Below are 21,428 nucleotides of genomic sequence, written 5' to 3'. Positions count from 1 at the left end.
GACCTACTAGGTGTTCTGGAGCCTAAGCTATTTAGTATTTGATGGCGCCATGGACTCTGTAACGATCTGTTTATCAACAGCCCTTCTTTTCTTCCTTCCCTTCTCTTTCCCTCCCCACCCCCCTTATTTACAGTTTCTGGTGAGGTCATGTACACAGCTAGCCAATGAGATGTGAACTTTGAGACAGAAATGTGAACCCCTTTGAAACTCTTCTTTCTTGGGTTCTTTGCCTTATCTGGAGTTAGTAAGCGGGAGTTGGGGCCCTATTGGAAAGCAAACAAGTGGGGAGAGGTTAGGAAGTTCTCTCCTCTCCTTCCCCTACATTCCCCCAAAGGGACTAGAGAGGCTGGCTGCCCACAATTCTCATAACTTGCATATTCCATATTTTAAGACTTGTATTGAGGGCTTACATGAAGATCACAGGCTAGGGGCATCACATTCTGCTCAGCTCATTTCATTTCTTAGAGTGGGTAAAAGGGGTCAGTGCCTACACTTTCAATCTTTGTTGGCCTCCTTTTGTCTCTTCAGTCAAAGAGAAGTTGCGTCTTGATCCTGACAGTGAAATCGCCACCACAGGTGTCCGAGTGTCTCTCATCTGTCCGGTAAGTCAGAGCAAACTCTTGTGTTGCTCTTGGCTGGAGGGTCCGATTTTCCCACCCCAGAGGAGACAAAGAAAGGAGGATAGTCTCTTGGCCTTTAGGCATTCTCTCAGCTTGTAAGCCGCCTCTTTTGGGAGGGACAGGTAAATTCCTAGGAGCCATTTCTGGACTTGTCTCATAGCCTCAGTGCTGCTTTCCTCATCCTCAGTCATTGGACTGACCCATTGAATTTGATCAAGTATGAGACACTCTAGGCATTACAAGAGAAGACCTGGACCCTGCCCTCAAAGGACTTATAGTTTAGTTGGGGGGGTGGGGGGGGGTGGCAGGCATGGAGATAAGATATGAAAGAAACAGCTAGGAATAATAATAATTTAAGCATAAGACTAGTTCAAAGAGTAAATTTAGTATTCAGAGCATTAGAAGAGTTGGGGAAGAAGTAGGACTCAAGTTAGATTTGCCTCCCCTTGAATAGTACACTGGACCTCCATATGCTTTAGGGCTCCACTGTGGTAGGAGAGGACTGGACTGCTAGCCCAATTATCTCCTTCCTAACTGCTCCCTCATTTTGGATATCCCCATGTCTGGTCTATAGCTAGTAAAGATGCGACTCTCCATGCCTTGCCGGGCTGAAACCTGTGCCCACCTGCAATGCTTCGATGCAGTATTCTACCTCCAGATGAATGAGAAAAAACCTACCTGGATGTGCCCTGTGTGTGACAAACCAGCCCCCTATGACCAGCTGATAATAGATGGGTGAGTTTGCTTGGTGGGGTGCTGATGGCCTTAATCACTTTGGGATTTTCTGTATTCATTCTACACCCTCTGGTACAGTTCCTTCAGTTTTACATTTTAACTATCCTTGTTGATTCTAAATGTGAAAGGATGTGCCAGGACCAGTTACTTCTTCCTACCTATGTTATTAATATCTCAATAGAGCTTACCTTACCCTTGCTATGTAAATGGTTTGGTGGGAATACATAATTCAGCAGTCTAAGGACATAGGTTTGAATACTTTGTTTGATATTTCCAACCTTACCTGACCTTAGGCAAGTTGTTTCCTATCTCTGAGTTCCAAATTCCTCCTCCATTAAATAAAAGCTAAATTAGACGATTGATCTCTAAGGTTTCTTTTAGTTCCAAATTCTGTGATCAGCCTTCACTATGGCATTACAAGGGAATACATGGTCTGTGGCCTAGAAACATAAGCTATATTTAAATTCAGTTTTACAAACATTTATATAAGCACCTAATACGTGCAAAGTCCTATTTCATAAGGGAATCGAGAAAGGGATGGTGTAAAAGGTAGAATCAGCAAGATTTTTAAAGAAGTGAGAGGCTTCTTAGAATGTGAAGTGCATTCCAGATATGGAAGATCATGAATGAATTCAGGGCCTAGTGATAGAAAATGGAAACAAAGCCGCAAGTGGGGGGCTCCTGTTCTTGAGCAGGGAGTGATGTGGGCAGAGGAAGATTCTTTTGACAGCTCTATGAAGGATTGATCAGAGGTGGGGAAGACAAGAAGCACATAAATTGAGGCAAGAAGTGAAGTCCTGACCTTCAGAGCACTGTATGGGAGTAGAGAGAAGGGTGCAGATGTAGGACTGTGGAGATAGAGTCATACAGACAGACATAGCAGCTGATTGAGTGTGTGTGTCAGGGCGGGTTGGGAGAAAGAGAGAAACTTTGGTCAATGGAAGGGTGGTGGTAGCTTCCAGAAGAATAGGGAGATGAAGAGAAGTGAGGAACTGGTGAAGGAGTAACAGTTTTGTTTTTGGACTTGTTGAGTTTGAAGCTGCCTGCAGGGCATCCTTCCAGGCAGAGATTTCTACTAGGCACTTGTTAACTTGGGGAAGTAATTAGGACCTGATAGAAGGTTTGGGAATCCCCTGCACCTGAGTCCATGGGCTCCGATGATATCATCAGTAGACAGAGTGGAAAGAGAAGGAATAAACCCCAGAGTCCGTCTCTAGGGCATGCCTTTGTTCAGGGGGCTAAATGGATGGATACTGACCGGGTACAGGTGATTTTAGGAGAGGAGAGATCAGGCAAATCGGAGGAAAAGCAAAGGAGAGCCTGTTATTCAAGGAGGAGAAAGGGGGTTAGGGGGAAGAGGGAGAGAGAGAGAGTGAGAGTGAGTGAAGACAAGAAAACATCCAGGAAGGGACATTGATCCAACAGTGTCAGAAACTAGAGAGAAGTTAGATAGGGGTGAGGCCTGAAGAAAGGCCATCAGATTGACCAGTGTCAAAACCTTGGAAATCGAAAGCATAGTTTTTGTCACGGGCTGTTGTCAGAAGCAATAGTGCGTGGTTTGAGAAATTAATGGCGGAGGAGGAACTGAAGGCAGCCAGTGTTGTTCACTCTTTGTAGGACTCAGTGAAAAGAGGGAGAAGAACTGGAGAGACTGATAGTTTGAGGGCCTGACAGGGTTGGGAAAAGGTATTTTCCTTTTATCTGTTTTCAATATTCAAGTTGGATTTTTTTTTTTCAGATCCACATTCTCTTCCTCCCACCTGCTCCTCCCCCCTTGAGAAAACAAGAAAAACAAGCCCCTGTTATAAGCATTTATAGTCAAACAAAACCCATCCCTGCACTGGCCAAGCTCCGCCCCCAGATAAGTCAGTCTGCATTCTGAGTCCATCACCCCTCTGAGAGGGAGTGGGTAGCATAATTCATCACGAGTCCTCTGGAACTGAGCTTAGTTGCTGTGTTGTTCAGAGTTCCTGAGTCTTTCAGTTTGTCTTTATGATGTTGGTGTATACATTGCTCTCCTGGTTTTACTCACCTCATGATGTATCAGTTCATACAAGTAGGCAAAGGTATTTTTAAGGCTGAGGTAAACCTGGTCATGTTTTTAGGTAGCAGAGGACAAGAGCTGGTGATTAGGGAGAGATTGAAGGTGGAAGAGAGGGGAGGGACCCAAGAGCACAAATAAAGGACTTGACCTTAGTTAAGAGGCAGTCTAACTGCCCCGCTTCTGTGGAGAAGCATAATAGGCAGTACACCCCATTATGACTATAAAACTGTCTATAACCAACGGGCAGATTTTGTACCGTCAAAACTGGGGACAAACAAGGCTGGCAGCTGCATGGCGTTTAACACCTTTGTTGGTGGTAGGAAGGCACAATAAGCGGCATTTTTCGTATGAGTTTTTAAAAACCACATTTATTGCCTGAAAATTTCATTCTTTGTGACTTGAACACGTTGATGTTTTATTCTTGAATTGTGTGACCAAGAACACTTCGAGGCTCTGAACAGAAATGGTAATGCTCTGTATATCTCTATCACCTTAAGGTCTATAAAATTCCTTATTAACAGTTCTGTGAGGGAGCTGGGTCAGGGGTTATCTCTTTTGCAGATGAAGAAACTGAGGTTGAAGGAGATGAGGTGACATTCCCGTGGTCACATAATTAACTGAGGTGATACCAATTGGCATAGCTTTCATTCCTTGTCCTAGGGGACACATGTGCTTCCTTCTGCATACAAGGTAGAAATACAGTGAGTTTGAGTAGAAGCTTCGAGAGGAAGGGGAGGCTTCATAGGCTGAGAAGTGGAGGGCATTGAGGGCAGGAAGCCAGCATGAGCTAAAGCCGAGAAGTAGGAGATTGTGTGGTGAATGGTGGCATTCTGTCTTGGACTCTAGGGGAGAATGTGGACATGGGCTGGCCCATGCCAAAGTTGAAGACTAGAATGGTCAAAGCAGATGTCCGACTTTGGGGAGACCTTGGGGGAAAAGGGGTAGCTGTGTAGGAGGGGTCATAATTATGAAGATCCTTTGAATTTCACAGTGACTTAAGATCTACTGAATTTTTTTACATAGTAACTCTGCTAATATCAATATCCTCGTTTTACAGATAAGAAAACTGAGACTCAGAGAGAATAAGTAACTTAAAAGCATCTTAAAATTATAAGCTGAGAAGCTATTTAGAAATCTAGAGTTCAGCCTCTTCACTTTAAAAATGAGGAAGCTGAAGCCTGGAGAGGGGAGGTGACTTGCCCCAGTTAACTCAGGGAGCCAGAACAGAGGTGGGACTTCAGCACAGGTCTTGTGACTCTACTGTTCCCATGTGCCAGATGCACAGAAGCACTCACCATAGAGACGTGCGGGAAGGCAAGTCCTCAGTCAGGTGGAAGAGAGTCAGGTATCATAGGGCATACCCACCATCTCTGTTACTGGCTAGTGGATTGCTTGAGCTCAGGAGTTCGGAAGAAACTAGAGCAAGTCAGAATTTCTGTGCCACTAAGTACCTTTGACCAGTCCTCAGAGCAGCTGCTGTACCTCGGGCTTAGGTGTGATAGGGAGACCATCTCAAAGAAAGAAAAATTGTGCACCGTGGTACATGAGACTAAACTATATATGATGAAATATTGGCTGGTTGGGTATTCAGGCTGTAAGTGATGTAGGGGTCCAAGGAGGGAGGGGGAGATAATTACATGGGGTAAAGCAGTCAAGTCAAGCTTCACAGAAGAGATGAGCGTTGGATCTGAGTCTTGAAGGATAGGCAGGATTTGGGTGGAGAACGGGGGATGGAATACCCTGACTAGAACTGTGGGGATAGGAATGAACCTGACCTGTGTGAGGACCAGTGCTTGGACATGACTGTTCTTGCCAGCAGGCCAGGAGGTAGTTCTTAGAATCAAGGAATTGGTGGCTGATCTTCCAGGCCACCTTGTTCTTTCTGGGCCAGCTACCATATTACCTTTGACTGTTGGCTATTTAAAGAATGCCAAGCTTCCTTTCTGTTGTGGCCTTCCCCTGAGGCCAGAGTTTTGGACTGAAAGTTAGAAGACCAGGCTTCTGATCTTCTATCACTCTTCATATGACCCAGAGGCATATAAGACAATGGAATCTGGATCCAAGAGACATTCTCCACAAATTGAAATCTCCACAGATTTATCTTCTAAAGAGATGAAAAATTAACCATGATAAATGCAGTCTTTACACATGAGTTTAAAAAATCAGCTATACAGGTACAGAAACTGGTGAAGATGACTAGATGTCAGTTCATGTAAAAAAAGAACTGGAGCTTGTGGTAGAATTTAGACTCAGTGTGACATAGCAACTAATTGTGATTTAGGCCACATTAAAAGAAGCAAGAGAAGGAAACATTATCAAAAAGCATTGTTAATTTGTGAGTGCCATTTTTTAAGGATATTTTGACCAACTGGACCACATCCAGGTAGAATTGAAACTTGGAATACCTCGTTTAGAGACGAAGGCATGGGGTGGGCATGCTAGTTTTCTTCAAGAACTTGAGGGGCTATTAACTATAAGGAAGAATAGGCTTATTCTGCTTGGCCTCATAAGTAAGAAGTGGGAGCAGTGAATGAAGATTGCAGTTTTTCTCTCATTCTTAAGTGAAATCACAGCTGTTGAAAAGTAGAATCAACCAATCAATTAGCAATTATGTATTACTGTATTACCTGCTGTGTGCCAGGCACTATATGGAAATACAAATATAGAGTGAAACAGTCCCTGCTTGGGAAGGGCATGTGTCCAGATAGACATGGAAAAATATATCTAGTGCAAGTACATGTAAAAATATATGCAGTACAAATATAAAGTTAACAAATATGCATATATAAAGTAGTTATATACAAGGTAGTTTGGAAGGCAGAACAATAGCAATTGGGATTAGGAAAGGCTTCGTGCAGAAGATAGAGTTTGAGCTTCATTTTAATGGGAGAGAAGGATTCTGAAGCATTGATTTCCTATTGAGTGGAAATTTTCCAGTAGAAATTAGGTAATGCCTATCAGGGATATTATTTAGGCCTACCTCAACTACTTATTGTGCTGTGGACATGACCTATCAGTGTATAACCTCTGGCAGGTTCTCTCATGCTAGAAGTGCTTCAAGTCTGTCATTCCATTGACCAGCCTAGCTAAGTACAACAGGTTCATCAATAGTAAACTGCCCCCTCCCCCAAATGATGAATTTCTGGGCTCTGTCAGTACATAAACCTTAAAAATATGAAATGGCCCTTCAGCATTGTGATAGTGGTAGAGAGATAGAAGAGTGAACAAAGGTTGCTAAAATCTGAAACTTTCATGAATTTAACTATTTTAAATGCAGTATAATCGTCCGATAACCAGTAAGTCAATATTACTATCAGAGGAACCAAATGAACTCAGTATCAATAGTCTTGCTACTAATAAAACCAGAAGTCAGATAGGGTTTTTGGCTAAATGCAAGTACTAATTATGGATCGTGTCCCTTAGAAAGGCAAATGAAGGATTTTATAAAGTTAGTTTTAGCTTGTGTCCAAATGCAGCAAGAAATGTCATTTCATGGGACACTGCTCATTTTGCAATGTTGATAATGAGGAAAGGACCAAAAGAAGTCTGCAGATAATAGTTTTATGTACCAGCATCTGTTGTAGAAGATGAAGAGATTGAGAAAATGTACAGAGAACACTGCAAAACCCTCCTGCCCTTCCTCAAAGTGAACGTGTATTTTAATGTTCCAATATCAGTGCAAAGGTTGGCATAGGGGAAGATGGGTGAAAAAAAAAAAAAAATATATATATATATATATATATATATATATTTGTTGTATAGCTCAGCAAAGAATGAGGGGGTGAAAGTAGGTACTCATCAACTGGGAAATAGCTAAATTCTGTTACATAAAAGTAATGGGTATTACTGCACTATAAGCGACAATGAATATGAAGAATTAGAGAGAAACATGGAAAGACTTAATTGAACTGATCCAGAGTGAAATAAGCAGGACCAGGAAAATAACATATACTGTGATTATAGTAAGGTAAATATGAGGAACAATAAAATACAATTTAGCATTATGTAATTTTGATCAAGCTTTGACCCAAAGAAGAATTGAGAAAATTTAATTCTCTTCCTGTTGCTATGCTGTGAGACTATGGATATGGAAATATTGCAGATTTTGTCAGATGTGTTAGTTATTGTGTTGTTTTTACTGAACTAAATCATTATCACAAAGGAGGGCAAGGTAGAAGGGAGAGGAATTTATTAAGAATGAATGATGTAAAAACAAAAAGCATCAATTGAAGAAATTATTCCTCAGGGTTAAGAAACTCAAGAGGCCAAAGATTTGTAGATAATTCAAGCCTCTTGACTGTATATCATCAGTATAGACTATACAATATGTAGAATTCAAGAACAGTCAGAAGGTACTGGATGTGGTAAGCATCTAGCCTAAATGCCAAAAATGAAATTGATTGTATTTTAACAGGAAAAAATTGGTTATCGATGTGGAAATCCCTTCCAAATTCGGTATCTCTATTTGGTCAGACTGTGGAAATCCCTTCCAAAACTATCTGAAGAGCACTTAAAGTTGAAACTAGGAGATCAAACAAATGAAAAATGAAAATCATTTGTCAAGATTTCTAACCATTTTTTTTTCATCAACAACATTTGAACTCTAATAACCCAACCTCAGCTGTGCCGCTTGTGGAAGTACAAATTGCCCCCAAAGAGGACTAAGTTGAGAAAGAGCAGCTGGGTCAGACCAAAGATACAATGAGTAGGTCCATTCTGGAGGGACATTGAAAGATTGATTTTTGCAAATGTTTAAAAGAAAGATACTGAAGGGTTGTTTGTTTGTTTTTTAATCTTAGGATATTATTGGCAAAAGTAGTTATGAAGAGGACATAAGTAACTGCCAGTCCATATACCTACATCTTTTTGGGGGGAGAAAGGTACAGACTTATACTGTATTGGTATAGAGAGTTCCTGTCTCTACCAGTGCCTCAGCACTGCTCTGTAACTTACATTTGTAGAGAATTGCCTGCAGTGAGTTGCAGTGATCTGCCTATTCACATGGCCAATATGTATGAGATCTTGACTCAGAGGCTGCTCTCTGACCACTATACCTTAGTGTTTCTCATTTACTTTCTTACCTCCGTGAAGATCTTTGATATTGATAATAATCAGTACACATACCAAGGGAACAAGTGCATTTGCACAGATGATACTGTATAGTAGGTATTTTCAGTCACTGAACACTGAATTTAAAAGTGCGAAGAATACAAGATGCCAGTGTTTATTTTTTTTTTTAAGTTTTTGAGTCAGAGCAGAATTGTCAATGAGAATTTTAATTTTGATCATCTGATTACCAATATCAAGGGAGGCATAGAGCAAGAAGACAGAGCCATAGATTGGATCCTTATAGAGTCTCCAAACATTCCTTTTCATAAATGACAGTGTGTTAGTTGTATCTTGCCCTAGAATGCTCCAGAGCCTCTTGAATGAATTGATTACCACTCAAGTTCAGCCATACAAGGAAAAACGAAGTGGATAAAGAATGTCTTTTGTTCAGATCATTGAGCTATCTATCAGTATTTATATGTTGGACAGAATCTGTATGTGGACATTAAGCTGGACTAAAAATTAAGTAAGAAAAGAGCATATTGAATTGCATTTCAGTAATTCTGTAGTGCTTTCCATGACCTGGAATTTCTTCCTGAATCAACCCCTTTAACAGTTACTCTTCCCATAATGCAGTTTCTGCAGATTCAGAATGGGGGTCATTGTATAGGGCAGTGGAGAGACATAACAGAGGGAATAAAACAACCTGTGATATATCACAGAATTTCAGTGGGAAAAAACCTGTCCATCTCTATAATCCAGTTTATACCCAAAAGAGTTCCCTTTACAATATTCCTGAAAGGGTCATCCACCCTTTTCTTGAAGAGTTCTACTTAGAGGAAACCCACAACCTTGAAGAGGCAGACCACTTCACTTTTAGATAACTGAGTGTTGGGGGATGTTTTTTTTTGTTGTTCGGTCCTGTCCAACTCTTCATGACCTCATAGTCCATAGCACCCCATAGTCAACACTGTTCATGGGGTTTTCTTGGCAGAGATACAGGAGTGGTTTGCCATTTCCTTCTTCAGTAGATTAAGACAAATAAAGGTTAAGTCACTTACCTAGATCAAGTACCCCCATAAAAGTCTGAGGCTAGATTCAAACTCAGATCTTCCTGACTCCAAGCCCCTAACCCTAATGTATTTCTTGCAAACTTTTATACATTGCTCCTCATACTTCTGGAATCAAGCAGAGCAAATCGATTCTCTCTTCACATGACAGCCCTTTAAATATCTGAAGGTATTGTCATTCCTTTCTCGTACTCCCCTCCTCCCTCCCAAGCCCTCAGTCTTTGCTTCTCCAGACTAAGTATCAGTAGTTCTCCCAGATTATCATCATAGAACAAGAACCTGAGATTCTTCACCATCCTAGTTGTCTTCCTCTGGATGATTTCCAGCTTTAAGTCTTCCAAAATGTGCCTGTAAATCAGCCCATTATTCCCAGATGTATTTTTGTTAGCTAGAGCGGAATACAATGGAGTGGTTGCTTTTGTATTTCTAGACACTCTCCTTAATGAAGCCAGAGTGACACGGGAGCTATTAGACATGGAGGACTGGACAAGGATCCTGCTCCACCTTGTTGCAGGATCTACCAGGCAGCCCACAAATGGAACATCTCATCTCCTGGAGACTCACGGAGGGGAGGGGGGAACTCCTATGGAGAACGTAATGACGAGCCATGGACAAGACTTGTTCAGAATGAAGAGTGGATGGATCGCAGTCCACACCATGGGATGGAGTACTGGCATCACTGAGGTCGTAAATCTGTGCCTCAAATAGTTGAGTTTACAATGTTATTGTGGGTTAGACTGAAAGCTGCCTCAGTTAGCAGGTGCCAACAGTAGAGAGGCTTGACAGTCAAGGGATACACCAGACACATTTGAATTTGTCTAAGTAAGTCACTTTGATCAATTGATCATTTATTAAGCACTAGGGTTAACAGAGATGAAAATGAAATAGTCACCACCCTGGAAGAGCTCACATTTCTGTTGAGGAGACATGTACAAGGAAATGCAAGTCTATACAAAATAAAAGGCAAACTTTTGGCTCTGGGGAGGGAAGCACTAGCCCCAGAGACACCCCCCCCCCCCCCCCCCCCAAGCAATTCCAGGGGTTAGAAATGAGGAAAGAGGGAGTCTTGTCTTAACACTAAACAGGTCACATTAGACCAGACAGGTCACCTAGGAAGTCCTTTGCCATTTTGAAATTCTTATTTATAGAATCACTTTCCATATCTGGGTCTCAGTTTTTTCCCATGTAAAATGATAGGGTTCATCATAAATGATCTCTTAAGGTCCCTTTCAGTTCTGAAATGATATGAGTTTGTGGCTCATTTAATCACTTGGCACTAGGAGTTAGCGACTAGTACACATCATCTCTCCCAGTGCCATTTGTGGGAGACAGATTAGGAAAGCATTGTTTCCAAAGCCAACCAATAAGAAAAGGGAGGAGCAGAGTTTAGAATACAGATCTCCTGAGTTCCAGACACATGGTCTAACCACAGGACTTGATTACTTCATCCTGAAGTAGACAATCTTCAAGTAATAACCTTTTCTATCAAACAGCTTTCTAATAAGAAGTAGTTGGCTCCCTGTCACTGACATTGTTCAGGCAGAAGCTGGTTGGTCACTTATCAGGTTTGCCATAGAATTCCTGCCCAAATCAGGAACCAGAATGAGATACTTGTAGCTGTGAGAGGAGCAAGACCCAAGTCATTTAATGTGTGGTTGCAGAATTAGAAATATTTAGCCTAGAGAGGTGAGAAGACCTTGGGAAATGTGAGTCTTTCATATGTCTGAAAGGATACCATATATTGAAGAAATTAGACTGGTTCTGCTTGGCCCCAGAGAGCAGAATGAGGCAAGGGTGGTGACTCAGCGTAAGGAAAAACTACCTAACAAGATTTGATGTCTCAAAATGGGATGAAGTTATTCAGGAGGCAGTGAAATCCTATGTTGGGGAGCAGTGGGAGCTAGGATGGCTGACCAGGGCAGTGGAATGGCCAAGCACGTGAGTTTGGGCTGGATGTAGTGGGGAACAGGGAGCACTTCGAAGGAGTTCACTTGACTTTACCTTTGAAAAATGACGCCTTGCTTTATGCCCAGAGGCCAGGTTAGACCTAGCCATTTCTCCTTATAGGCAAAAATCCTGGAGTAACAAGAACAATGGGTCTAGCAGCTAGCTACTTGCTTGTTTTATCTGACTGAAATGACAAAATCCAAGGCCCAAATGGGACTCTTAGGCCCTGCTTTGGGGAATCCCAGTAAAAACTCCCCTTTCTTCAGCACTTGTGGTGACCTAAGGGAGGTGATGCCAGGGTAATTTTTTTCTGCTCCACAAAAAAAGAGGTCTGGGCAAATGGAGGTCAAGTAGTACTTGCCCAGAGCCATTCAGCTAGTGCGTGCTAGAGTCAGGGCCTCTCCCCACCCCTCCAGGCCTCTCTGCCCAGAGGCTTTTGCCGTAGGAGCACTCTGCTGAAGTCTATCCCATAGCCCCCCAGTGCTGCTGGGCCCTTGGTCCTGTCACTGCTTCAGACCAGTACTCTGGGCCTTCCCCTTTAGAACCATAACCAGTCTCTGTGGAGGAGGCCTCTGAGCTATGGGGGCTGGCACTGCCGGGCACATGACATGCCCTGAGTGCCAGCACTGTGAGGGATGCCTGAGTAGCAGCCCTGGGGCAAGGAATCTCTGACGCCTAGCCAGTGAGTGTCACTGCCTGAGCAGAAAGCACTTTGTACACATGGTCTCCTGGGGCCTGAGAAGAGGCCCGGGAATGACCCCGAGGAGATGATGATGGTGGTGATGATAAATAGGTTCCTAAGGAGTAAAGTTTACAAAATGTTTTTTCCTTATAACAGCCTGGGGGAGGGGGAGAAGGCAAGAGGGATGTAATTAAGATCGAGAAAGTGACTTGTTCAACAAGACTAAGACAAAGGGCCAGGTCTCCTTCGAAACTTGCAAGGAAAAGTTTTACAACTACTAGCTTGCTTTTCTTTTGCTTTAAGATTTACTGAATACTCTTCCGTCCCCAAAGGTTTTGTACACAGAAGTGTTGGAGAAACATTTGTTGAATCATTTAAAGTATTGGGACCCCATTGCTGTGAGGATATAAAAGCAAAAAAAAAAAAGTAAATTGCTCCTGCCTTCAAGGGGATTACCTTTCCAGTAATGACTATGTAAGACACATTCACAAATAATCATAGTACACAAGAGACTGCTAAAGCTAAGGGGGAAGAATCTGATCAAAGTACTGTGTGAAACACAAAAGAGGGGCTGGGGCATCAGAGAGAGCTTCCTGGAGGGGCTAGGAAAGGAATTTGGGGTGGGAAAGATAAGGAGATCTCTAAGCATGGAGGGAGGGGCTTTTCGAGCTGATGGGGAGAAGAACAGGAGATGAGGGCAGCTAGCCATCTGTTTGGCTATACCATCCAGGGTCTGAAGGAATAGAATGAAATAAGAAGGGAAAATTAGATTTGAGCCAGATGACAGAAAGCCTTGTATCCAGGCTAAGGAGTTTGTATTTTATCTTCTACCGTGGTTCCCCGATAATAAGACACTGTCTTGTTAATTTTTTTTGGACAGAAAAACACCAGAGGGCTTATTTTCAGGGGAGGGCTTATTTTAATGAACATTGACAGCAATTTTAATAAACAGGTAAATGTGAACAAAAAAATGTACCTTTATTCAATAAGCAAATCACTGGGGAAGAACAGGATGACGCGCTCACTGCTGCAGCTCTGATTGGATGCAGCTCAGAGCGCAGCATGTGTTTCACCCGGGGGGGAGGGGGGACGGTGCATACAGAGGGTACCGTAATGTAGCGTGTAGCACAGGGGATCACCTTCACTAGAGTAGCAATCTCAATAGGGCTTATTTTCGGGGGAGGGCTTATTTTAGAGGAATCTTACACAGTAAGGGGAGGGCTTATTTTCGGGATAGGTCTTATTATCAGGGAAACACAGTAGGTAGTGGGAAGCCCTGAAAGTGTTTTGAGCTGGGAAAGGATATGGATTGTGTATTTGGAAGAGTATTTTGGCAGGTTGAAGAGAATAGGTTGAAAAAGGGACATATTGGAGACAGGGTAACCAGAACCTTGGAGTCATATGATCCCAGACAAGCTGATAATTGCCTGAACCCAAATGGTAGCAGAAAGGAGTGATCCAAGAGATGTTGCCAAGGTAGAATCAACAAGAGAGCTGTACCTTGACCATTCCCTTCTTGGCATGGCCAGTATATGGTAAACTTGCTTAGCTGTTCCCCTAGTAACCTGATCTTTGGAAGATAGAACTGCCTTCAGGGAGGTAGAATCTCCCAAAATGGTTAAAGCTGGTTTGGGTTGGTAGTTATTAAAAGCTACTGCTGATAACATGTGAGAACTGAATTCATGGCCATAGAAGAGCAGTGGAGCTTTTGGTTAATGGTGAGGTAGTTGTGATCCAATGAAAGAAAGCAGAGAACCAGAAATCCCATCTAGCTCTTATGTAATTTTGTACAAATCATTTGTCGGCCTCAGTTTATCCATGTGTAAACTGGGAATAGTATTACCTAGGTCACAGATTATTGCTTCTGGCTAAAAGCAATTGCTGGACTTAACAAGAATGCACAAAGCACACATTAAATAACCTTAATATAGGAGGTACAGAAGATACAGATGCAAAGCCAGAATTGAAAACACCTTCCAATGTGTTTAATATGATTGTACATGTATAATCTATATCAAATTGCTTGCTGTGTTGGGGCGGGAGAGAGAAATTTGGAATTCAAAATCTTACAAAAATGTATGTTGAAAACTATCTTTACATGTAATTGAAAAAAAAATACTATTAAGTGAGAAAAACACCCCCACACTTGCTGCCCTGGAGACACACAGATTCTGCAGAAGGGATACAAGATGCTTTGAGGAGGGCTAGAGCATTGACTAGAAGGGACAGGAGGGGCTCCCCTTAGGAGAAATGAGTGGGAAAGACAGGTGAGGAAGCATTTGGAACACTTGTGGGCTCTGGAGTAAGATACAACATTAAGAGTTTCTGAACATTAAAATGTGATACTTTCAAGGTAATTTCCTAAAAGTAATCTCCATGTTGATTTAATTACAGTGTCTAAAATAAGTTGATGCACAGACAGCGCCAAAAATGAGAACTAAACAGATTTCCAAAGTCACGTTCCGTATCTGCTTCAGTAACTAACTTCCAGAATTTATTTTGAAAGAATAGATTTTTCTGTAATGCTTTGCTCACAACAGACCTGTGAGATAGGTAATGTAAGTATTCTCATTTTATGGGTTGAGGAAGTTGGAGCTTCGTATAGAACGTAATTGTCCAAGGTCATAATGATTAAATCTAAGGCTGACATTTGACGACGATGATGCCACCACCAGCTTTAAGGCTGGTGCACTTCTGGGCCTAGCTTCTCCAAGTTGAAACTGTTCTCAAGCAACTTCTGACAAAACAACTCGGTGATATTGCCTTTTGTTTTAGTCTTTAACAACAGTTATAGGGCTTAAAGGGAATTTCACAAAATAATCAAGCCAGTTATGTGTAAAGGAATAGGACTTTACTCAGGGAAGGCCTGAGAGCTAAGCAGAATACTGGAGGGCAGGGTCATGAAGGGAGTGAAAGTGGCAATGGAGGAAGAGATTTTGTGCAGAAGCTATGCACCTGAGCCTCATTTGAGCTTCAGCACCTAAATGCTATGCTTTTTAGGCCATGGCAGGAAGAGGAAAGAGGCTGTTTTGTGGTGGCCATTTGGAGAGGCTGCCCTTGGACTTGGCATAGCCATTTCCACCACGCTCTGTCACTCCTGCTCTGTGTGTGCAACGTCTGACTCCAGACAGCTCTGAGACTATAGAAAGCTGATTTAGTGGTGGGTTTTCCATCTCCATCACAGGCAGGGAGATGCTAGAGCTTGGCTGAGGAAGCCTGGCTCAGTCAGGGAAAGTATCATAGGCCATGGAAACTTCCAGGGAAGGGCAGAAGAAAAGCCCATGTCCATAGGAGAGGTAGCCTCCGAGCTCTGTCCTGCCCTACCTATGTAGACAGCTAGGCGGCGCAGTAGAAAGAGCACTGGCCCTGGAGGTCAGGAAGACCCGAGTTCAAATGCAGCCCCAGACATTTAATAACTGTGTCGTCCTGGGCAACCTGATTAACGTCTGCCTTCCCTCATTTTGCAGTGTAAAATGAGGGTAGTAAATAGCACATGTCTCCCTGGGTTGATGTGAAGAAAAAGTTAGAATAATTGTAAAGTGCTATATAAATGCTAACTATTATTACCTCCCTGATTAAAAAATAATTCTGTTAGATGACATTTCATATAGTGCTGTTTGAGAGTCCAGACCTGTGACTTTGTTGATATAGGGGATCATCTAGTGCTTGGCAAGTGAGAGTTCTGACTTGTGCCCTAGGGCACTGAGATGAGCCCTATGCCTTATGGTTTACAAGATGCTTTGTATTTTCTCATCCAAACTTCAAGTTATCTTATTGCATCCTCACCACAACCCTAGGGGATGGAAGGCAGAGATGAGGTCACCATTTTACCAGATGAGGAAGTTGAGGACCTGGAGAGGGGAAGTGACCTCCCAATAGTCACCCAGCTTTCTGAGTGCCAGAGCTGGAGTTTGAGCACAGACTGCCTGTTTCCAAATCCAGGACTTTTCCTACTACATCACAAAATTTGAAATGTGGACGTGAAAACACTTTTCAGAAGGATTGGTAGCTAGACAAATAGTCCTCTGTCTCCAAAACTTGCAGTGTTTAAGTTCCCGTGTTCAGTCATCAGTGCAGATGGGCTTGAGCCTTACGCCTTGTGTCCCCTCCCCTCCTTTTCTGATCTGCAGCCTCCTGTCCAAGATCCTAAGTGAGTGCGAGGATGCCGATGAGATCGAGTATCTGGTGGACGGTTCCTGGTGTCCTATCCGAGCTGAGAAAGAGAGGAGCTGCAGCCCCCAGTGCCCGATCCTTGTCCTTGGTGGGTGAAGTGGAGCAGGGTCTGGGAGCAGTTAGAGGGAGTCACTTGACTCAGTCACCTGGCCCTTTCCATTCCCACATGTGGAAGCTTTTGGCTCTCTACCCCAGGAAAGACTTTGTAGCCTTATGTTGTTGAGGAGAAACAGTTTGTCTGTTCACACAGTATGTTTCTAGGGCACCTGTAATACAAGCTCCTTCTCCCCAGAGAGCAATGACTGGGGCCCTTGTACCTCCCCAGAAGCCTCCCTGCCTTTCTCAGATACTGCCTGCTCTGCTTGGCGGTCTGAGGCAAAGTTGTGGAGGGGAGGCCCAAATGATCTTGTTTCTCTAGCATGAGACTGAATGAACTGAGGAGGCCTTAAGAGTTTACATTGAAGTGACTGAGAGGTTGGGAGGAGAATTAGGAAGAGATGGGAGAGGATATTTAGGGTGGGGGAAGAGCAAGGAGCTGGGATCGTCACTGCTAGGTAAAGGGGATGAGTAACCTAACTCCCTCAGATCTCTGCTGCACATTTCAGGAGGTGTGATTTGTCTTGCCATCCATTCAAATCTGTATGTTTACCGATTCCTTCGTAACTGGGATGTTTCCTCTAGAAAGGGTGGGTTTTAGTTAACTGAAATAATTAGAAAATTTTTATTTGTTTCAATGCTTAGTGTGAAAACTCTGCTCAAACTGTAGGGTTATGTTTCCAGAGAATGTCCTTGATTGTTCCCTTTAAGGGGTTGTCATTCTGAACATCTGCAATCACTTCCAAGCCTGAGAAGGTGCCTCGGGGGTTCCTATCTGTAAAATGGGTGAATTAGATTAAATAATTCTGAAGACCCTTTCTAACTCTGAATCTCTGACTCAGGTTTGGGGGGCATCAGGACTTTTAAAAATATTAATAAATCCTTTCTATTAGCACACTTTCTTTTTTTTCCCTCCTCCCAAAACAGTCTCATTTAGTTGAATATTCTGCTTAATTTAGATTTTATAGTAATCATGAGCTATGTCTTAATGGGGGTTTGAAGGCATTTGAAGGTTAGCTGGTAGGTGAAGCAAAGGAAGACTTAAGGCGCTCACCTCATTGGTGCAGGCCTGAGGGTTCCCTCTGATATTTAAACCCCCCGTTCTTTCTTTTCAGGATCCTCAGATGTGAACGGGCTGTTACCTACCCCCAATGGGAACAGTGAGAACGGGAAGCCAAGCGCTGATGTGGTGGACCTCACACTGGACAGCTCATCCTCAGAAGAGGAGGAGGAGGAGGAAGAGGAAGAAGAAGAAGATGATGATGAAGAAGATGGCCCCCAACCCAAACGCCGCTGCACGTATGAAAAAGGCCTAGTCTCCGCCTGCTGACTGGGGCCTGGAGCGAGCATTGTCCTCTGGGGACAGACTTGAATACTCTGGTGCTTACAAAACTGGGAGGGAGGCAGGTTGGTTGTGGGCAAGGGGTGTGGAGGGAGGAGGGATTTTTTCCCCACCCCCTTATCCTATTCTTCCTCTTCAGTTTCTTTGGACTTTACAAAGCTAACAATTAAAAAACAAGCAAACAAAACACCACACACACACACACAGACACACAGCAACAAAATTGAGCTGCTTCCCAGTTGGAAAAAAAAAAAAGACAAATTTGAGCCTGGAGTAAGGAGTGGGGCACCAGGTTGTTTATTGGGTCCCATTTGAGTCCACCTTGCAGTCAGCATGGGAGGCAGTTGCCCAGGAAGAGACTCTCAGCCTTGGCCAGCCATCCCTCCCTGCCTCTGAGCCCCCCCTCCCCTCATCCCAATTGACCATGTCTCCATTCCAGGCCATCTCCAAAGTTCCATGCATTTCTCTCTTGTTGAATAACCATTCCTGACTGTCTACATGCCTTGCTGGGTCTTTGGATGATTGGGGAGGGATTGGGGCGGGGATGGGACTATGGCGGCTGATGGAACCTAGCAAGGTTTGGGGAGGGGCACTTTGTGGGGAGTTTGGGGAGGGCTTGGGGGGGAATGGAACGGGGATGGGGGCAGGGAAGATATAGAATTCCTGAGACAAGCTGTTCCTTCTGGGGAACACCCACAGCTCTGCACCTCATGGAAACAAACACCCATTTTTGAAACCTTTTAATCAAATCTGAAGATGATGTAGAATTTCTTCGTAGTGAATCATTTTAGTTGAGAAGAAGCCATGGTGAGGGGTCGGGGAGGGAGGTTGTGAAGGGTGGGGGAGGGGGAAGGGTTTAAGCCACAGAGCTGTTGTATTTCTGAAAGTGCAATAACTTGGCATTTTGAAGACAGAAGCACGTAGACAAGTTTCCCTTTGGAAGGAAGCTTCCATGGTCAGTGGGAGCCTCCAAGATGACCCTACCTCTTTGGACCAACCCACTGGGGTGGAGGAGAGCAGAGGGGGAGGGGTCAGGTAGGGGGCAAGGCAGGGAAATGAGGCCCTTCAAGAATGCCAGGTGTGGAAATTCTCAGTTTCTAGCCAGCTACCTCGGTAACTCCAATTCAGGTTTATTTCAGTACGAAAACAGTGCAGATACCCACCACCAACTCTGTCCCCATGTTGGTGACAGGATGAAGAGTGGGGATGTCGGGGAGGGAAGTAGCCACAAGTTCCTGGACTACTCTGTGCATCTCTCTCTCTCTCTCTCTCTCTCTCTTTCTCTCTTTCTCTTTCTCTCTCTCTGTCTCCCTCTCTCCTGCTCAGTACTCTGTCCTAAAACAGAAGCCAATGACTTACTGTTGAGGGTGGAGGGAGGTGAAAAGGGAGCAGAAGAGGTTTTCCTTAGTTTTTGTTTTGTTTTGTTTTGTTTTTTGTTTTTGGTGTTTGGGGGGGAGGGTGGGTGGGGTTTTGAGTCTACAAGCAGTTACAGGTTTCCCTCACAGTAGGAATATTGTTGGAAACTCTTGCTGAAATCTGGCTGACTTTGCTTTCCAGAGCCTGTCCTGGAGGTGGGACTTGGGGGGAGGGGGGGTCAGAGATCTGGAGCTGCCCAATTCTTCCCTGCTTCTTACCACTCAGGTTGCCTGGAAACCAAATGCCATCAGGTGTGGAAAGTTCTTGTCCCTGGGTGCCCAGCAGCTGAACTTCTCTGTTCCAAGGCAGGCATTCTGCTCTCCAACCCCTGGCATGTTTCCTGAGCTGGAGTAACCAAGTCAGACACTGGTCTAGGGTCTTCCTTGTATGTCTTCCTCCTCTGTCCTCTTTCCCACTGGGAGGTGAGGAGCAGGTCTCCAGATGCCACTCCCCACTCTTCTAGAAGCCCAATGCTTAAGGTAGCACTTTCAGATGCCTCTATTAGGAAGTTTAGGGGGTGGGGAGAAGTGGAGGAAGGGAAGTGATGCATCTAAAATGATTCCAGCAGCCTAAAGCCATCCATCTACCTCCCTTTTTCCCTTTTCTCCTGCTGGAATCCTCATCAGAATGGATACATTGGGGCTGAGGTTCCTGGTGAAGGCCTGTCAGGAGACCGAGAGCTACCAGGGTCATCCTCCGGCCTGATCTAATCCCATGTGATTGAGGGGTGAGGGGAATAGGACTGGATGTGATCCACCCCCACCCACAGGCTGGGTGCTGCCAATAGGAGGGGCCTTTCCTCTCAATCCTCTGATGACTCACCCCGGAAATACAGATGGGGAGGGTAGAGGGGATGTGCTGGTTCCTGTTGGGATTTTACTCAGCCACCCCCACCCCCAAAGCTGGGCAGAGATCCCCACCCAGCTGCTGAAATGTCACAAAGGGCACTCTGGGGACCTTTGGAGTGGCACTGAAATGTCCAGGGTTTCCCTAAGGTGGGAAGGGAGAGCCTTGGACCTGATTTCCACCTATGTTCACGGTTTTCTTCATTTTCTTTTCCCTCCAGCCCTCCCTGCCTTTTTCCAAACCCAGAATCATTTTCCTTTATATAAACAACTCTCCTAGCAAGGAAGCAATATCATTTCAGGTAACAATGGGAAATGTGGTAGAGCTCCAATTAAGTTTTACTGTATAAAATAGGTTGCTCAGCTTGACTCCTCAGGAGCACTGGCAGCTCATGTCCAATTTTTTCTAATATTTGTATCCTAATTTAATTGTTTTTTAAAAATGAAAATAAAAAAGGTCTAGGCCAAGCCACTTAGAAACATCATGATTCAGTTCCTGGTTTGGGTTGATTTTTTTGGCCAGCTGTTCTGTACATATGTTTTCTTATATCCTTGTTTTGTTTTTGTAAAGAGAAAAAAAAAAAGAAAAAAAACCCCAAAATATTTTTCTTTCCCTTCCGTACACATTCTTCAGAATTCAAAAGTATAGTGTTTTGTTAAATAAAAAGATTTACATTTCGAGGCCTGTGCCCACTGTTTCCGCTCAGAGGTGTGGGGTGTGTCTCTTCCACAGCAGGGTAGGGAGGGGACTTCTGGCCCTTGCCCAGAAAGGGCTGGGCCACTCTGCCGCCAGTCCGGGGCCAGTGGCTGCAATGAACTGGAGAGCTGGGAGGTCGGGAGGTGGAGCAAACCAGGCTTGGGTCTCCAGGATCTCCAGTGGTCTCTGCACACAGACACAGGTACACAAACTCACTCACACCCCCGTGGGCCACCAGCTTCTGATGCTCCAGGCTTCTGCTCTTGCCCTTTTGCTCAGGTAGGAGAATGGAGTATCCATAAGGTAACCAGTGCTGCCTAAAGGCCTCTAGGGGCTTAGCACAGCCTCTCGACCTGTGCTTGGCACCAGGCTTGAGGGTCTCCCTACCCTTGGATTCCTACCCTGGGTTCCAGCCCTAGCTAACTATGTATTCTTATACAAGTCTAATTTCTGGTTTTTTGATAGACTTGTGTTTCCTGGTTGAACTAGATGTACTTTTAGTTCTGACGTTTTCTGTTTTAAGGCCCTTTCTAACTAATTTTTTGTAGGTCAGATCTGTTTGGCTAGACTAGAGGAAAATGTTTCCAGTCTTAGGGGAGATTTGGGGAAAAAAAAAACAGATGCTTCAAAGAGAAGACTGCAGTTAAGCTCCTTTTGCCCCAACCTCCTTCCTATTTTCTCTCTAGATGCAAGATAGCTCCTTGATTGAATT

The 21,428-nt window shown here is 43.9% G+C and overlaps 1 protein-coding gene across 2 annotated transcripts in view; it reads left to right on the top strand.

Moving 5' to 3' along the window:
• The window catches only part of PIAS4 (protein inhibitor of activated STAT 4), a 162,164-nt gene extending 141,466 nt beyond the window's left edge, over positions 1 to 20,698 (top strand). For both annotated transcript variants that reach the window (XM_069086832.1, XM_069086831.1), the window contains 4 exons: positions 529 to 602; positions 1,195 to 1,355; positions 16,278 to 16,408; positions 17,532 to 20,698. In XM_069086832.1, the coding sequence (XP_068942933.1) occupies positions 529 to 602; positions 1,195 to 1,355; positions 16,278 to 16,408; positions 17,532 to 17,746 (581 nt within the window). In that variant the 3' untranslated portion in view covers positions 17,747 to 20,698. The remainder of the gene's footprint in view (positions 1 to 528; positions 603 to 1,194; positions 1,356 to 16,277; positions 16,409 to 17,531) is intronic.
• Positions 20,699 to 21,428: the final 730 nt, after the last annotated feature.

The sequence above is a fragment of the Petaurus breviceps genome, unplaced genomic scaffold, assembly GCF_028583685.1.
Source record: "Petaurus breviceps papuanus isolate PSGF00001 unplaced genomic scaffold, PetGlider_PUasm1.0 180, whole genome shotgun sequence".
In the NCBI taxonomy this organism is placed as follows: Eukaryota; Metazoa; Chordata; class Mammalia; order Diprotodontia; family Petauridae; genus Petaurus; species Petaurus breviceps.
Note: the sequence above shows the minus strand (reverse complement) of the source record. Positions and strands in the feature narration are given on the sequence as shown.